General features: G+C 46.1%; 1 protein-coding gene across 1 annotated transcript in view; it reads right to left on the reverse strand.

Annotated features, from left to right (window-relative positions):
• FAM135B (family with sequence similarity 135 member B) overlaps positions 1-19,892 on the reverse strand; it is a 225,651-nt gene that overhangs the window by 140,135 nt on the left and 65,624 nt on the right. Inside the window, exon 2 of the mRNA XM_086335602.1 lies at positions 11,158-11,253. Coding sequence (XP_086191728.1) covers positions 11,158-11,234 — 77 coding nt within the window. The 5' untranslated portion in view covers positions 11,235-11,253. The remainder of the gene's footprint in view (positions 1-11,157; positions 11,254-19,892) is intronic.

Raw genomic sequence — 19,892 nt, forward strand, 5'->3', positions numbered from 1 at the left:
AGATGTGGAGAAATGAAGTCATGTGTCCAGGACCATACTGCTCTGGGGGCTTGGAATCAGGACCCAGAATCAGATGTTCTGACACCAGAGCCCAAACATCAGCCACTGAGCAAGCCCCTTTGAATTTCCCTTGTGTGCTCATCTAAGAAGTTTCCTCAGTCATACGGTATCTAAAAAATGTAAACTAAAAATCCGATTCGACATTCTTAATACAAATAGAGGGCAATAAATGTCACCCTGGATCCTTCACCAACATCAGCATTCATATCGCTTATTCTTCAAAAGAAGGCTTCGGGACAAAATGGAAAAAAGTCAGGTACCATCGTCCCCCCACCCCCAGTTAATTCCAACTTTGGACAGTTTTGCAATTCTATCCTTGTGATGGATGGACAACAGCATGAGAGAAAAAGCAACCTCCAAGAGATGTTCTTTGGAACATTCGTATCACACAGCCCACTCCACATGTGTGCATACACACACAAATACACATGTGTGTGTGCACACATCTGTGATATCATGAGTAGAGAAATACTGTTGCAAGGAACATCCCAAGAGAGGACTCTGGCAGGAGACCATGGAGGGACTAATGTTCCACAGAAGACACTGGGGATTTTTTGGTTATGAGAGAAGAGTTATTGATTAGGAACCAGGAAATCTGAGATCCTGAGAAGACTTTTCCGCTCTGCAGCTGTCTATTACAAGGCAAAGCATCCTTTCTCTGCACCCAGTTTCCTTATTCATATATGAGGCAAACTTGAAAGAGCTGATGGGAGAGCATTCCAGGAAATGGGAACAGACAGCACAAAGGCTCTAAGGCAGGGCCACGTCCAGTATAATCAAGAAACTACAGAGAGACTATTGTGGCCGGAGGTAAGCAAAAGAGGGAACGAGTAAACCAGCCATATGGACTTTGGCTTCATTCATAGCCAACTGGAGAACAGCAAGTTGGAACAGAGGAGCATCACTATCTGACTTAGGCTTTGCAAGGACCATCTGGCTTCTGCATTGTGAGGAAACTAGACATGGGCATGGATCAGTAGGATCAGCTGGGCAGATTATGGTGCAAATCCAGGTGGAACTTGATGGTGGCTAGAACCAGAGAGCATTAGCAGTAGAGGTGAGAAATGTTATGTTCTGCATAACCTTGGACGATAAAGCCAGTAGGATTTCTGGATAAAGTGGACACGAGGTGTGAGGTAGAGAGAAGTCATGAGTTGCTCTAAGATGTTGACTTCAATAACAAGAAGGATGGAAGTGCCATGAACTGAGATGGGGTTGTTTGCTGGAAGAGGTTTGGGAGGGCAGGAGATCAGGTTTGCTGTTTGGATAGAGCAAGTTTAAGATGCCTTAAGACAGCAAGATGATGTTGGATGGAGGACACCTACTGGGCAAGTGTGAAGTTGAGAAGAGAGGAGAAACTGATGACCTAATAGGGAAGTCAGTAGCTTATAGGCAGGCTTTCCAGGTGGCCCTAGTGGTAAAGAACCTACCTGCCAATGCAGGAGACGTAAGAGATGAGGGTTTGATCCTTAGGTCTGGAAGATGCCCTGGAGGAGGGCGTGGTAACCAACTCCAGTATTCCTGCCTGGAGAATTCCATGAGGGGCCTGGAGGGCTACTGCAGAGTCAGACACAACTGAAGTGACTTAGCACAACAGAGCTTATAGGTGGTATTTAAGTCCACTGGACCAGGTGACCCAGGGGTGAATGCAGGAAGGCACTGCCAAATTGATTGGTGAAAACCTGGGCTACTGAAAGAGATGTATTTTGATAATAGATAATAAGAGATGTATTTTAATAATAGATAATAAATATCAAGCACCGTGCACAGACTTCTGCTATTTATTCCTTGTATTCAGTAAGTACAGCTCAGTCTATGAACACCGGGCCCCTCTTGGGCCCGAGGTATCCATTCATCTTCTCTCCTTCCCTCTTCCTCCCCTGTCTCTAAACACTGGAGTCTAAAGATTTATTTCAGTTGGGGTAGACAGAGACAGGAAGAAATCCCATTTTGGCATGCAAGCCTATGCTTAATCCTTATTGCTCAATCTATTTTCTCAATGCCCTGCCCTAAGAGAGTATTAGGAACTTTCCCAGCTATAAATAAAGGACACCGGTTCCATTTCATTACTGTTTCTTATGGGTCTAGAGCCCACTAAGTCATCTGAAGACAGAAATCAGTGGTGGGATCTGAGCTTTATACAAACCTCAGAAACTACCAATCAACAGGATTTGGAGTGCAAAGAGAAACTTCCTTGTCACAAGGCTCAATAAACATCCCCTTAATCATCATGACTGGACTCAGATAAGTAACCTCACCCAATGAGTAGGATTCAAATGTATGAGTGTCAACTATCTGTCAGGCAGTGCCTGCATTCTCCATGCTTCAGCCAAAGGTTGTTTTAACCCGAATTTGATCCTCTCTTAAAACATGCCATACTCTCCCCTCCTATACCATCCTTGGGGCTTCCCTGGTGGCTCAGATGGTAAAGAATCCACCTGCAATGTAGGAGACCCATATTAGCTCCCTGGGTTGGGAAGATCCCCTGGAGAAGGGAATGGCAACCCACTCTAGTATTTCTGCCTGGACAATTTCACAGACGGAGCAGCGTGGCGGGCTACAGTCCATGGGGTTGCAGAGTCAGACATGACTGAGAGACTATCACTTACACTTTTTTCTTTTCATCCTATCCCTAGAGGAGAAAGTTCAAACACCTTGGTCCGTATTTCCAGACCTGCTCCTCCAGCCAGGAGCCTTCTCTGTGTATCTTCCCCAACCTCAGCAGCATCAGCTCAGACAGGCCATCAAGCGATGGGTGACTGTGCTTATCAGCCCATCCACCCGATTTTGGCTTGATTACATTGAACAGCAAACCCGCTTTACCATGTCAGCTTTAGGTGGTAGCTCTCCCCAGCATCTGGAACAGTTTCCCTCTATGGGGCCAGTTCGCATCCAGATTCGCAGACCATGTGCCCACCACACACACACACAAGCAGCTCCGACAAAGGTTCTGTCTGTTTCACCAGGGGCCGTCTGCACCACAGTTCCATGGGAGGGATGCCACACATTTCTTCTTGAGAAGGATGACAAGAGAAAGCTTTAATGGGTAGAAAAGGGGGATGGCGTCATGCACCTGGTAATGTACGTATGACTGATTCAGGGCACCCCAAACTGGCTCTCTGTGACAACCTGGGGGGTGAGGGGGTGGGGAGGTCAGTGGGAGGGGGCTCGGGATGGAGGCGATACCTGTATGCCTATGGCCAGTTCATGCTAACGTATAGTAAAAACCATCACAATATTGTAAAGCAATTATCCTCCTATTTAAATAAATAAATAAGAACAACTAGCACATTCTTCAACTAAGGTTCAGCCCAATAAATATTAATCATATAAAACTCAAAAAGAAAAAATAAAAGAGGGCAAGAGATCATCTTTGAGGATTCCATTCACTGAAAGATCTTTTGTCAAGGAAGTGTGAATAGATTTGGGTAAGAAAATGCCTCTGGGGCCTGTCAGTCATTGGCCAAGAGGATCTAATTCTCAGTACATCATCCTCTGATTGTTCAAGGTAGACAGACAGACAGTGTCGGGCAGCCAGGAAAGGAAGTCTGGGTGAGACTTCCCCCTAAAAGTTGTGCTCTGAAGTTGTATTGTTTGCAGAAGTGGGAGTATTTAAAGAAGTGGAAGTGGGGAGTGTCCGTCAGAACATCTGAACACCTCTGTCTGCTCCAAGAGGAACAAAACAAGCCCAGCGGGGCAGAAAGCACATGTGTGGACTCTGGGGTGCAGGCCACCCCAGGACAAGCCCTTCACCTGGCCACTTGCACAAAGTGCAAAACTGAACCAGACCTGGATCTCCTGTCAGTCTGTGCTTCCTCTGTGACTTGTGGATAACACTGCATCCTTGCAGAACTGAGGGCTTATGTGAAGCTCTTCATAATGGGCTTCCCTGGTGGCTCGGTGGTGAAAGAATCTGCCCTCAATGCAGGAGACCCAGGGTCAGTCCCTGGGTTGGATTTTACAGTTTCCAACCCCAAATATATTGCTGTTGACTCTAGTGGGTTGAGACATAAAAGTTTCATGCAGTGGAACTAAAGAGACTTTTTTCAAAGAGAAGAGAGAATTTCCCCCTTTCTTGGAACACACAGCATGCTGATGAAAGTTAAGTTCTATCTACATTTAGAAGGAGCAGCAAAGGGCCAGCCTTGCAGGGGTGTCTTTTCGTTTTCCCAAAGTTCCCAAACAGTACCTGCAGGGACCTGAGTGTCAGCCCCTGGGACCTGCAGAGCCACCCAGACACCAGTGACATGGGAGATTGTTACATCCCTACTGTTCACAAATGTTCCTCAACAGAAGGTGGAGATTTGCCTGATGCCATGAAGACTCTTGATCGGTGTTTAATTCCTCTAAGCTTTGTAAATGCCTGCTGCAGAAGTCTAAGAGGAGATGGAACAGGGATCTGGGGGTAAATGGGGATGGTTAGGCTGAAGATCATGCCCTCCCTCACCTCACTGGACGATAAAAGTGCTTGGTCAATTTATATTCCCACCAACAGGAAGAGTGAAAGTTGCTCAGTCATGTCCGACTCTTTGTGACCCCATGGACTATACAGTCCATGGAATTCTCCAGGCCAGAATACTGGAGCGGGTAGCCTTTCTCTTCTCCAGGGGATCTTCCCAACCCAGAAATTGAACCCAGGTTTCCTGCATTGCAGGCAGATTCTTTACCAGCTGAGCCACAAGGGAACTTCAAAAATACTGGAGTGGGTAGCCTATCCCTTCTCCAGCGGATCTTCCCACCCCAGGAATCGAACGGGGGTCTCCTGCATTGCAGGTGGATTCTTTACCAACCGAGCTATCAGGGAAGCCAACAGCGGAGAGGGTTCTCTTTTTGCCACACCCTGTCCAGTGGAATCTAGAAAAATGGTAAGATAAACCTATTTGCAGGGCAGGAATAGAGATGCAGACATAAAGAACGGGCCCGTGGACATGGGAAGTAGAGGAGGGTGGGATGAATTGGGAGAATAAGATTGGCATATATACACTACCATATGTGAAATTGATAGCCAGTGGGAAGCTGTTGTATAAAATAGTGAGCTCGGCTCACTGCTCTGTGATGACCTAGGTGGGTGGGGATGGGGGTTGGGGGTGGGAGGCTCAAGAGGAAGGGGATATATGTACACACATAGCTGATTCACTTACTAGTACAGCAGAAACCAACACAACATTATAAAGCAATTATACTCTAATTTTTTTTTTAAAGGTGCTTGGTCAAAGAGTATTCATCTTTATCAACATTATCAGAGACTTAGAACCAAGGCAGACTTCCCTTGTGGCTCAGCTGGTAAAGAATCCACCTGCAGTGTGGGAGACCTGGGTTCAATCCCTGGGTCGGGAAGATCCCCTAAAGATGGGAAAGGCTACTCACTCCAGTATTTTGGCCTGGAGAATTCCATGGACTGTGTAGTCCCTGGGGTCGCAAAGAGTCAGACACGACTGAGCGACTTTCACTTCACTTTCACTAGAACCAAGACACATGGGGAAAGTTCATTTTCAGGGTGTATTGTTTATATTATTAAGACTAAAGTGCTTCCTAGTTATTCAAGAACAAAAATGTCACGGTAACTTCTGAATAATGAGATGCATTTTAATATGTAAAAAAGGAAGCAAAACATCCAAAAATAGAGCACTGGTTAAATAAATTATGGTGGAGTTATATGACGGAATTCTTTGCAGCTGTTAATCATGTTGCAAAGGGACATACAGGTGATTAAAAATGTTCACCACGTGGAAAGAGAGAAAATAGAGAACAAATTAATATCGCACATTTTTTTTTTTTGGCCAAGCTGCACAGCATGTGGGATGTTAGTCCCCTGACCAGGGATCGAACATGCAGCCCCTGCAGTAGAAGCATGCAGTCCTAACCACGGGACCACCAGGGAAGTCCAATATTTTACATTTTTGTAAAGGAAAACACATGTGCATATGAAATAATGTTTGCCCAGTGAAAAAGGAGAGGAAGAGGGATGGAGTTCTGATTACAAAAGTGATGATGTGTATCATGAAAAGTAAGAAAAAGTACAAGGATGAAAAAGTCACCATAATTCTTTCAATAGGCAAAACTGCTTTATGTGTGTGTATGTGTCTGCCATTAAAAGCTTAAAATGAGAACATGATGAAGTACATTTAAAACTGCTTTTGAGCAACATTTGACAACTGATGGGAACAAAAACAGAGCAGCTAAGGACTGTCTTATGTCTACTCCTCTGACCCGAGGTGCACTCAAAGACCCTTCCAGGAAAGAAACACGCTGAAGTTCAGTGGATCTCTAGTGACGGCAGTATTCACTAGCTGCCCGACCAGGTCAGCTCCAGCCCTGGCACTAACCAGCTGAGGACCATCGGGTGCAGATTTCAGTTGTGACCAATGAGAGAGAAAGGCTAGGATGGGCTTAGCCCGCCTTGCCAGCACTGCCAAGCCTGGCTCTCTCTAACTAGATGCTTTACAAACCTCACTCATGACTTCTTGTGTGTGTGTGTGTGTGTGGTTATTTATTTTTAATTGAAGGATAACTTCTTTATAGTATTGTGTTGGTTTCTGCATACATCAACATGAATCAGCCATAGGCATACATAAGATACTGCCAAAGAAGAAACTGAGGCCAGAGAGTCAGTGCTGCGCCCACGGGTGCCCGGCTCGTAACAGAAGACGTGGAAGCAGACCTGAGATCTCTGACTCTTAGACCAGACCTGTGTCTCTGCTTTTTCCTCCACACCAGGTTCATGACCATGTGCCCTTTCATTCCGCTTGAGAGGCCTGAGCGAGCACCGCAGTGAGTGCAGAACTGAAGGGGCCGGCACCACCCACCAGCATTCTGGTCCACCTGCACTCCTCCAGGAAGTTATCAGGCCCTGTGGGTGGTTCTGAGCTCACAGAGATGTTTCAGTCTCTGCAGGCCAACTCTCAGCCCCCTGGAAGGGTCTTTTCTCTACAGATCTGCCGAGTGTATCCTCAGCCAGGGGTTAAGAGGATAAAAGGCTTAGAGCCATAGGCTTATGAAGTCACAGATTCAAAGCGGAAAAAAATGGGGGAAAAAAATGGGACAGGGTAATTGTTAACAGGAATGTGGATTTGCTAGAAAAGTAATCCGGACAGTCCAGCTGCAAAAGCCCGTGGGTGTCTGACGTCTGTTCCCTCTCCATAGGAATAATTTTTTTTTTTTAAATGCCATTTCATGGGGAAAGAGAGATCAAATTTTTATTAAAATAATATCATGGAATTTCACAGAAAGAAAGACACTTAAAGATCACTGAGTCCATCTACTCTCCCTTGTGCTAGATGGAACCACTGGCAGCAAGTGATAAAAGTCCCAAATCAAACCTCATGTAGTCCTTCCTCCCTTTCTAAAGGCGGGAAGGACTGAAAAGGACAGCAACAAATTTTAATAAGAAAAGTGAAGAGAAGGATTGTTTCTGACAGAATCAGACAAATCAATTCATTGATCTCTGGCAAGCAAAGATAATTGTATTTCTGAGTCTATTAAGGCACATCAGGGCTAGTTAGCTAATTTCACAGGGAGCTTAGCTGTCACTGGGCTTTGGGGCACAATGGGAAATGTCAGGGCAACAATACGAGATGGCACTTTCTTTCAGGAGCCACTTGACTTAGGAGTGAACCGTTTTCTCTCCAGCAGAGATGAGGCAAGTGAGTTTTTTCAGAGGGGATTTCAACCCTAATATTTCTACAATATTTGGCCTTCCACATCGGGTCTTGATTATAGGTCCTTTTGTGTGCAACCCTTCTGTGGGCAGGACAAAATTTACATGTAAAATCATTGAAAACTTCTGGGCAGAAAAATCTTCTAAGTGACATTGTAAAGAAGGAATGGAGGAAAGACAGGAAATGAAGCTTAATTAATATCAAGCAATGAAAACCTTCACATACATTATAGTCATGTGTAAGTGAATGGATGACAGAATAAAACATAAAAGATACTCTTTCGAAGCAGGGGAAAAGAGGATTCACAAAAACTGGGCTGAACAGAGCAGGTGAATATCAATCAACATACAGAAATAGTTTGGAGAGGAGGTTATATTTGAGCTGGAGCTTGCAGAGGGTAGAACGATCAAGGCAGATATTAATATTAGGGGCAGGAGGGTCTGAGTGCAGACAATAATATAGCAGAAGTTTAAGATCAAACCACTGGGAGTCTGAGCACTGGGCTGAGAGTGAGAAAAGGAAGGGGGGATTTTTGAACAGGGAAGCAAGATCAAACGTCAACCCTTTGGGGTAATAACTCCACTAACAGTGTGAAGGACAGACTGGAAGCCAGGATTCACAGGTAGAAAGGACTATTTAGACAGCCTCTACTCGATACCAGTTTCCATGTTAGCTGCTTGCTCTGCATGTATTAACTAATGCAATTAGTGCCCTACCTGATCAGATTACCCCACAAGATGGACTTTGTCATCACCATTTTAGAATGATAGCTGGTTCATGTTGTCAGAGCCTACACGTTGCAGAGCCTGACTTCAAAGCCCAGTCTGACCCACAGCCAGGCTCCCCAGTGCCTCCCCACCCTGCCTTTTTATCAGGATGAGCCTCACCACCAAGCACAGAGGTGACCATTCATGAAGCTTTTGACTGGTCTCAGGAGATGCTTTTCCTTTGAGAATTCACCTTTGCCCTCAGCCCTAAATCCTTGAGCTCACCTCAGTATAGACTTGAGATAAATGCAAGTTGATTGTTCAACATCACCAAAAAGCAGTATACATTCTGGAACTAGAAAAAACTAATGATAAACATTAAAGTCCTGTAAGCAAGTAACTCCTTGATCAGGACAAATCCCCGGTCAGCATTCTCAGTTTGGTAGCCATGTGATTTCAACACAGCCTCTCACACAACACAGCCTCTCACACAACACAGCACCTCACAGCAAATCAAGAGTGGGGGAGGTGGCTGGGACCTCCCTCGTGCTCCAGTGGCTAAGACCCCATGGTCCCAATGCAAGGGGCCTGGGTCTGATCCCTGGTCAGGGAACTAGATCCCACATGCCACAACTAAAGAGCCTACTTGTTCTAAGACCTAGTGCAACCAAATACATTTAAAAAAAAAAAAAAAAAAGGTTGTCTGTCTTGGCAGACAGGGTAAATGAACTGGCATATCTGGACAGAGGCTCAAGAAGCCTCTCATTAACTGGAGAAACCAAGTGGAACACAGATGACCACAGTCAAACACAGTTCAAAGAAGGACACGTTCCTTCTTCTCCAAGCCCCAGCTCTATTCTCTACCATCCAAGGACAGCATGGAGCACACAGCCCCCAAGCCTACTTTCTCTCTCTTTGATGACATCAGGAGATCATCCGCCACCTTTCACCCAGGCCCCCACTGTGCCCACGAGGTCTGGACAGCAGGCATCACATCCCCATGGAGTGCCTGCTAGGAAAGTAATTATATTTCACGTACACAGGGTGCCTGAGAGGTTCAGAGCAGAAAAATCCTTAGCCCTTGAGCTCCAGGGGTCATGCCTGTCAGGAACTCCGCTGGCAGAGGCAGAATCCTGGCTAGCATCAGCCCAGCCTGTCTGCAGCTCCCTGCTCACAGAATCCAGGGGGCTGGGGACCATCTACACCAAGCTCTTCCTGGAGATGGGACCTTAGGGATCTTAAAACTCCTGCCATCCCTCCCTGAGAAGTCTAACAGACTTGATCCAAAAGTTGCCCTGGCCTGTTCCTGAATATAGCTAAACTGAACCTACTCTCAAGCAACTCAGATCATACAATTATGCCCCCATCCACTCTGAAGTGTGCCTAGATTTCCATACCCCTTCACTCCATGAAATGGAAGCATTAAGAGCTGAAAGAAAGCTGTGAGAGTCTTCCTTGCTCTGGGAGATGAGATGGACCAGTGGTCTCCAAGCTTTAGGATCTGCATATTTACCCGTAAAAATATTTTCAGGCATGCAGCCCCAATATATGTGTGTTTATTTATAAATCATATGCATGTACAGTTCTATTCATAAATGGTATGTGTTATAAATGTAAGAAAGGTATTTAAAAGATAAGAAATATGATAATTGATGGTTTAAAAATATTTTATGTGTTAATGGAACACATAACTTTTTGTAACATACACAGTAATCAAAATATATATAGCATATATAACATAGATATACAGTGGTAAGTATATATACGGTAATATACAATAATAAAAATTATAAGTATTATATATTAAAATATACATATAAAAAAACATAGAATAGTGATTCAAAGTTCTGGTTTTAACTCGGCCCAATTCAATATTAGACTTTATCAGTGAACATGGCTAAATAAGATGGCTCCCCAAACCATGTAGATATGGAAAGAAGAGTACCACAGACTTACTGGATAACTCATGATTTCCATATTCATTTTCAACCAGTTTTACCACCTACACAGAGCTCTTTTTGTGCCCTGGATGTGCCACTTTGAGACATCTTGCTAACAATAATGATTTCACACAAGCTTCAGTCAATATCTGAAGGTCAATATACAGCTCAGATGAGGTACATTATTAATAATTAGGGTCACAAACCCATATGTAAGTTCACGCTTCTCAGTCTACTAAGTGCTGGTTCTGATGAACTGGTCATTCTTTGTCAGCGTGGGATTCAAATGCCAAAGTCAGAGTACATCCTCAAAAAGTGAACCCAGCTGTATTTTAATTGTGTATTTTTAAAAGACAATGTAAATTCTCAGTTTCTGAGCGATCTGGGTACAGGTGTATGATATGTGGTTTGGTGAGCTGGCCTCTACAAATATTGATCCTACAGACACCTTTTTATTAGAGTTACACAGGCAAGCTTCATCTCCAATAAATTCACCTTCCTTAAATGCTGACTGACAGATGTAATGGGAATAGCAAGTAGGTAGAGGTGCAGGAGGAAGAGAGAAATTAGCATTTTCTGGTCTTTGTCAACTTATGGCTCATTTTCAAGTGCACTAAAAGTCTGGGTTTTCCACTTGGCAGGAAAAAAAAAATCATACAATTCTTTTCTCGTGAATCCAAAATTCCCTCCAACCTCTCCTTACCACCATCATCTCCTGCCAGAGGAAAAACAAAACAAGAGAAATGAACAAGCAACGAGATAAAGAAGCACAATTAGTGAAAACATACTCACCCTCTCTGAAACAGATCCACATTATAAAATTTATGTAGCTCTACAGAAAACTCAACTGTTCCTTGTACTTCAGACATGATCTTCTTGGTTCATTACCTAAAAAAACAAGAGGGAAATGAAGAGCTTGAGGTCTCATCAGCCAAACACAGACAGCCTGGGCTTCTACAACTGGACCCCAAGCAGAGCTGATGTAGATGGACAAGAGTGTCTGGCCAATGGGCCATAGTGTGTCCACCGGATGTCATCACTCAGGGGGGCTCCTTTCAGAAGAAAGACACAGAGAGATGGGATGCCTTACATAATGCCAAACAGCTCACACTTCCAAGAACTAGGACTCAGACCCAGATACCCTAGTTTCTAAAGCTGGGCTAGCCCCTGCCCTTCCTTACCTGTCAGTGCCTGGAGGCACTACCATCTGGCTACGAACACATGCATAATGACCAGCAGTGCAACAACCCCTATTCTACTTGTGTGACCTTGAGCAGGTCACTGAACCTCGCCCAACCTCAGTTTCCTCATCTGTAATGGAAGGACTGGTAACAGCATAGGCGTCTCATAGATGATGGGGAGATTAAATAAATCTGCCACAGAGAGCACTTCACACAGTTTCTTGTTGCTGTTCAGTGCTTAAGTCATGTCTCACTCTTTGCCACCCCAGGGACTGCAGCACACACCAGGCTCCCCAGTCCTTCATCCCCCCCCAGAGTTTGCTCAAACTCATGTCCATTGAGTCAGTGACGCTATCTAACCCTCTCATCCTCTGCCGCCCCCTTCTCCTCCTGCCCTCAATCTTTCCCAGCATCAGGGTCTTTTCCAATGAGTTGCCTCTTCCCATCCAAAGTATTAGAGTTTCAGCTTCAGCATCAGTCCTTCCAAGGAGTACTCAAAGTTGATTTCCTTTAGGATTGACTGGTTTGATCTCCTTGCAGTCCAAGGGAGAGTCCCAGAAGAATGCTGGGATAAAAGTTCTTGCCCCATATGGCAGATAAGGAAAGAGATCAGGAAGTCTCTAACCTGAAGTCCCTTTGTGACTTTAGAGTGTTCTAGTGGTGTGTGCTTTCATCAGCAGCCTTTCTTTACTACCATGTGTAACGGGACAATACAAGCTACCTAGGAGGAAGCTAAAAGGTAATTACTTGAAATTCCTTGCAACTGAGCAGGTTCTGGGGGGACTGTTGCTGCTGCCGCTATTTAGTCACTCAGTCGTGTCTGACTCTTTGCGACCCCATAGACTGTAGCCCACTAGGCTCCTCTGTCCAGGGGAGTCTCCAGGCAAGAATACTGGAGTGGGTTGCCATGCCTTTCTCCAGGGGATCTCCAAGGATCAAACCTGCGTCTCCTGCATTGGCAGATGAATTCTTTACCACTGAGCCACCTGGGAAGCCTCAAAGAACTTGATGTTTCTAAATAGGTCATAACAGTAGCTGGCATGATCTTGGAAAGGGGAGAGAATAAGGAGGGAGTAAGAAGAGATTTGGTCTCTCTTGGCTGGCAAAGGATGATTGGCACCTAAGTTTCCTTTCAAAGGCCCCCCTCTTTCTGCCCCCAAGTTGCCTGGAGGACCAGACCACCGTTGCTGGCACTCAGAATCCAACCTCACTACAGGTAATGGGGTCATGCTATGCCAGACCCAAAAATAAGAGCACAAGAGATTAACTAGGCTTTAAGACTTAGTAACTAAACAATGACAACAGCTTTGTCTCAGCTCCGGCCAGAGTGCCATCTGGGGCACCGTGTCTGAAGACGCAGGATTCCACATACCACGTTAAAATGCAGCGGATCTTAGGACCCAAGCTCTATAAATTCTGCAGGATGGAATTTCAAGCTGATAAGCCTGAAAGGCCAAACTCAGAAAATGTGTTAAAAACCTATTTCCCTAATGGGTGAGCCATTGAGGCATGCCCCAGTCCCACAAAAGGCATCAGAGCCAGTCAAGGTCAGAACCCGCTGCTCAGTTTCAAGGCATTTCTAGTAAAAGCTCAGTGGAGGGACCAACGAATAAAGCCATTCTGAGCTTCATTTCATTATCACATTAAACAGGAACCATGCAACATCTTGTCTTTCTCATCACCTCTCTCGGTCTCAATTCTCGAAATACGGCAGAACTGGCAAAGGTGTCTGATACCCTTGCTTGTAGATATCAGTTCCAATAATTCCTGAACCCTCTGTGATCTCTGCTCCTGGGGGGAAAGATCGGGGGAGGGCAGGAACAGGACACCCCAACACCCACAGGCTCAGGGATTTCCATTCATTATTTCATACCCTCCTCATGTCCTCTCTGAGGCAGGTAGTACTGACCCCCATGCACACAGGTGATTATCCACTCCACACGAGGGAAGAACACTGACCCAGGGGCCCACAGCCCTGGTTTCCCAGCGCCATGCCTCACCTGCAGAATAGCCAGTGTCTTGTTTTAGAGTGGGGAATTAACATTTAGAAGAAAAAAAAATACATAGAAAATATCATACAGAACATTTTCTCCTGGGAAGTCACACCCCACCCTCCTACAGTTCAGGACTAATAGGATGCAATCCTGGAAAGTGTATATGCAAACCCAGCTTCTTGGTGAGAAGCTGCTTTTTCCTTTTTAACCCGACGTAGTTCATTATAACCCAATACCCAGTAATTCAATGAGGGTGATGAGCTCACGTTCAAAACATCAGTTTTAAAACTCCACATTGATTCTGCTGGCAACCACTAGGTCCACTTTGAAGGAGGTGCAGGAATCTGCAGGAATTCAAACTCACTGGCTCTGTTTCCAACCCCCTCCCTGGTCTTTCTGAGGCCTAGAGAGAGCTCAGTGACAGCAGTGGTTTACAGGGCTCGCTCCCCAGGCCTGCGGCACCTGGTTGACCAGATCACCACTCTCTTTTGGGACTACCTCCACTCACAAGTGAAACAGAGCAGGACTCTGTGGTCCTTGCCCCTCCCTGATCCGCCTCCACATTCTCTGCCTGCCTTTTGTCTGTGGAAAATTTTAATCAAAGATTAAATTTAATCAGAGAAGTGGGAAATGGGGAAACCAAGGAAATCAATCACATGAGCCTAAATAATAATAATAATAATGCAGTCATTAAGCATAGTCAGGGCCTTTAGTTCTTTCTCAAGGGCTATAGACAATAGCCTGGGCCGTATCCTGTGAGCTGTCTCATAGATATTAAAACACCAGGTGGAGAAGTTACCTACATGATGACCAGGACACAACTGCCACAATTCTGAGACCTGGCCGCAAAGAAATGGGAACAAATGCAGCCCATTAGGAAGTGATTAGGACTATTAACTGTACTGATTAAATATTAATTAGGAAGACTGTACCTGAAACAACCAAGATGATGCTGGTCAGGCCACTGATGACCAATTTAAAGATGACTGTTAGAGATGACTATGCTGTTTCTGCACTTTGTCTATAGAACGCTCACCCCCTGCTTTTGGTGGTGGTGGGGAGGGGGGCAGGTCAGAATTTGAACAGATGTCTGCCACCCTCCTCCAGTTGCCAACATCTGAAATAAAGCAAACTTTCCTTTCCACCCACCTGGCCTGTTTATCGGCTTTTGGGTGGTCAGCAGCCGGACCCCACACACACTTTCAGTAACACAGGCACAAGACTCTCCTCCCCCTGCACGTCAGAGCTGAGTCTGAATCCCCTCCCCTTAGTTCTCACACACTGAGATCCTGCCCAGCTCCATCTCTCCATGGGTATGGTGAAAGAAATCGCGTTAAGGAGGTTCAGAGGATTGAAGATTATCAGGTATATAAAGAGCTTCCGTCATTTTCTGACAAATCGTCAATCATTCATCAGTGGAAGCAGCATGTATTTTTATTTCTGCCTTCAACACCACTGGCAGAAATTCAAAAGCCCCCTCACACAATGCAGACCCAATGAAGACTCATTCTCTCTCCTTTATATTAGAGGTTCTGGGGTCCCTGGAGGCCTGCCCTCCATGTCAATTAAGGTGGAAAAATTGTTTGCACTTTTCATTGCAATGTTTCTTAAATGTTTCATTAGTGACTTACATTTTCAGAAAATGTTTCAGAACATCCTCAAGAGCCTCTGAGGAAATTTGTTAAAAATATTAAGGCTATTTTGGAGAAATACCACGATGCCAAAACCTCATTAGATACTGCTTGGAAACAAATCCCTTTACAAACAGGTCTTCCTTTAAAATGTAATCTTTCCCTTAAAACATCAATCTTCAAAGTGTGTGGCCTTTGAAAGATTAAATGAAAAAAGGCATGTTGATCTTAATGGGCATCAGCATTGACTTTATGAAAAGGGCATGCAAAGTTACTGTGCTCAAAAGATTACCAGCCATAGAATTACAACACAGCGAGTGGAGAAGGTTCAGGAAAGGACTGTCTGATGCTACAGAGCAGAAAGTGAGGACAGAGAAGGCATGCCAGAGCACAACCCAGCAACGTTCCAGGGGGACCCGAACACTCTATCAGATCCTGCGGCTTCCTCTGGTCTGAGAGATGCAGCAGAAATGGTCCTCTGACCTCCTGTAACTGCATTCATGAGTGCCCTTCTCCCCAGGGCAGTTTTCTCCTGGCAGCCATTCTAAGAAGGTAGATAGCTCCACTCTTCTGCCCAGTCACTGCAATGGGAATCAGCTCTATGTTCAAAGAAAACAATCTCATTGGGAATGAAGACCAACATCTCTTCATTGGAAAGGGAGCTTCACCTATGAGGAAGGTTTGTGCCCTGCTTCAAGAGCACCCCAGCTGCATTATATGCCAACCCTGGGCCTCACCTCTGAATGGGACCTTGGACCAGCCAAGCAGCATCTCTGAGCCTCCGTATTCACACTTGGAATGTGGGCCAACACCCCGCTTTCAGGCAGGATTGCTTAGGATCCAAATTGGAGCATCTCCCGGAGGTGTTCATTCCTTTCAGACACTGGGAACAGAATCGAGCACAGGGACCCACCCAGAGCACCAGGGATAGACAGACAACTGTGTCATCAGAGGACACAGGCCAGAAAGGAGAGAGCCGGGTCACAGCTGTGGTCCATGGGAGTAGGTACCCTGACATAAAGGTGTACAGAGAAGACCCAGCAGGGTAGCCTGCAGGAGACTGGCCAGTCTCTCAGGTACCAAGATCAGACCCTCAGAGCCACAGGACTTCAGGCAAGACCTTATGCACTCTGTGCCTTGGTTTTCCCAACTGGAAACTGCTTTGCAAACAGCCTATCATACACACTTAATAAGTACAAGCCATTCTGATACAGAAGAAAACCTAAAAACAATACGATGAGCATGGCAGGAAAGAAATGATTACTGCCTTCCTCCTACAAGTTACTGGACCCCCTGGCAGACTGTGAGCTTCCCTGGGGTCTCCCAGCTGGCAGGAGGCAGAGGGGTGGTTAGAATTCATGTCTCTGATTCCCACACATCACAGCAAATGCAACCTCAGCCACTTGGCCCCCCTGATGTTAAAAAATAGTATTTTCTTTCCTTCAGCGTAGAAATTAAAATGGGCTGTATATGTCTATTATTTTTCATGTCTGAAGACAATGCCAAATGAAGCATCCCACACTGCACTGAGGTCTTATTTCCCATGGGATGCTGAGCTCGCCTTAGGCAGCATCTGAAAACCCAGGCATAAAGGCACATAAGGTTCACAACCTCGGAAAAGGATGACAGAATTGTAAACTCAGGTAGTCTAAAAGCACCAAAAGCAAGGGAGCAGACACCATTGCTGTTGGCAGCTCCCAGCGCAGAGCCGGTCCCTTCCCACCAGTGCTGGTGGCGCCCACCCAGAAGTTAAGCATGTAGCCAGAATGGGTGGCAATGCATCGCTCCTTCTACCTCCTGAAATGCATGTACACAAATGGGCACCTAAGTCTGTGTGTCTGTGCACACACACACACACATACTTAAAATGCATGTTGGGAGTGACCTCTTGGAAAGACGACACAGAAGCCTACAAAAAGCAGCAGCTCTGATCCTGCCAAATATGTGTCACGTGCAGACCATTTTAAGGACTAGCAGGAAATGGTAACCCACTCCAGTATTCTTGCCAGAAGAATCCCACGGACAAAGGAGCCTGGCAGGCTACAGTCCACAGGGTCACAGAGAGTCGGACACAACTGAAGCGACTAAGCAGCAGCAAGGGCCTGTTAAACCAGATTTTGTCCTCCCAGCTTCCACATCTGCAACCCTAAAAAGTAGTGTCTGTTTCGCAGTGACTATATTTTCAAATGGACACTAACATATTTCCAGCAACATTATGGATGCTCAATAAATAGTGAATAAGGCTAATGTTAGAATAGTTAATAATAACAATAGGAGTTTATACAGAGCAAAGACAAGCTTGAGCACCAAAGAAGTTCATCCTGGAGGGTGGGGGAACCAGCAGGAGAACCCGGGCTGAGCCCCGAAGACAGACATGCCCTTCAAACTCTGGGGCACTCTGTCCTGCCAACCTGTCTTCTCCCACCCTGTTGCCCACCTCCATCACAAGCTCCAGGGGCAGCCTCATGGAAGCGCTCCACCTCCTCTGAACAAGGCTTACCTTTGCGTGACTGTGATCCGCTCTGTCCACCAGGTGGCTCACATATCTCCTCCCTCCCTGACCTGCTCCCAGGGCTTAAATGTCCAACCCAGCTCCCCCAGGACCATTCCTCAACAGTTATGCCCCCAACAGGCTGTGCCACCACCACCCCGACCAGCCTGTGTCTGGAAGTACATCTGTCTTTCAGGTTATACATTTCCCTGGGGGTCCAGGGGGGAGGAATCCACCTTGCAATGCAGGGGACACTGGTTCAAACCCACGTCTGGGAAGATTCCACACGTCACAGGGCAACTAAGCCCGTGTGCCACAACTACTGATCCTGGGCTCTAGAGCCTGGGAGCCACAACTGCTGAAGCTCAAATGCTCTAGAGCCCGTGCTCTGCAACAAGAGAAGTCACCGCAAAGAGAAGCCCAAGCTCCCCAACCAGGGAGTAACCCCCACACTCTGCAACTAGAGAAAAGCTGGAGCAGCAAGGAAAACCTGGCACAGATGGGGGAAAAAATGTGAGCTCTTTAAAGGAAGGACATTTAATGAGTTTAGTAGAAAACATGGTAGAGAAGAGCATGAAATAGCATTTGTGGGACAAATCAGAGAAGGAATAAAACAAAAACAAATGCAAGAGAAATTTACATACACACTGATAAATAAATGAATCGATGAGTTGATTCTCTTATTTCCAATCAAATATAAAGTTTCCCTGAGCACCTGGCACCAGCCCCGACTTAGGACTTAAGAGTCTGAAATGATTCATGGCTCTTAGTTTCAATGCAAGCCTGACTTCCTTTCTGTGCTTGGTGCAGGAAACGCAAGGCAGTTCAATCCATCATGTTTAAGAAAATTCCAGAGAGAAGCCAACATCCGAGAGGGAGGCAGTCACTGATGGTGGCTCCACAGCAGAGGACACTCTATTTATCCTTCCAGAAGCCACAGTGTAAACAGGAGAGGCGGTGAATGCCAGCCGCGAGGCTCCCACCCAACGCGTTGAGGCTGGCATTTCAGGCGCGCTGTGTGCTGGTGCCCCATCCGTGGAGCTTAGGGATCTGATTCTGCTGACATCTGTCACCAGCTTCACAAAGGCAGCAATGACTCAGCCTGAGGCGGTGTTCCCACGTGGACCACCCACGAGATCTGGAAGCCCCCACTGGCAACCTTCTCACACACGGATGGCCACCCTCCTCCCAGCCACCCTTTCAGCCAAAAATAGAGAGGAAAGGACTTAAAAATGATGTGAATGATGTTTTGTGGAGCCTCCTGGGAGCCAAGAGGAAAGGGAGAACCGGCCTGCTTCGGCACGTCTATTTTATTTATTTTTTTTTTTTTTGCCACATGGCATGTGGGATCTTAGTTCCCCAACCAGGGATTGAACCTGTGTCCCTGCGTTGGAAGCACAGAGTCTTAAACACTGGACCAACAGGGGAGTCCAGTGTCGGCTCTTTGGAACTGATGCTGCAGGCTCCTCCTCCGGGAACACAGGTACCTCCAGGGGTCGGCGCGTCCCACCAGGAAGGTCTCTGCCGAGGCTTGGGCTGTTGGCTCATAGACCCACAGAGCTACATAGGCCTTGGCGCTTAGAAAGCCTGACCCCCCTGTGACACAGAAGAGAAAACTGAGGCCAGAGTACACTGAGAGGCAGCCAGACGCAGAGGAGGCAGCAAAGTTTGGTGACATCAAGGCCATGAACGGTCACAGCCACAAGTCCTGGCCTTGATTAGTTCCTGCTTTTGTGCAGATTTCTTTTTCTCTGGTCCTCAGTGTTAGTATCTGTGGATAGGGCTCCTGACACCTTTCCAGCAGAGCTAGTGTGCGGAATGGAAGAATTGATATGTAAAGTATACTAAGTAGGTGCTGCACTAGCCAGCCCTCAGAAAACACTCCAAGCAGCTGCTACTGTTATTGACATGATTTCTATAGTGACAACAGATACTCAGTGAGCAATAACTGAAGGAAGCAATAAGCCTTTCATTCAAGGTCAGCAATTCCTGTTGTGCAATTGCCAAGTTCTGTCTGACTCTTCATGACCCCATGGACTGCAGCACGCCAGGCTTCCCTGTCCTTCACCATGCCCCGGAGTTTGCTCAAACTCATGTTTACTGAGTTGGTGATGCCATCCAACCATCTCATCCCCTGTCATCCCCTTCTCCTCCCGCCTTCAATCTTTCCCAGCATCAGGGTCTTTTCCAATGAGTCAGCTCTTCCCATCAAGTTGCCAAAGTACTGGAG

The sequence above is a fragment of the Bos grunniens genome, chromosome 14 (genome assembly GCF_055505025.1).
Source record: "Bos grunniens cultivar Pamir isolate PY7600 chromosome 14, Bosgru_T2T1.0, whole genome shotgun sequence".
Classification (NCBI taxonomy): Eukaryota; Metazoa; Chordata; class Mammalia; order Artiodactyla; family Bovidae; genus Bos; species Bos grunniens.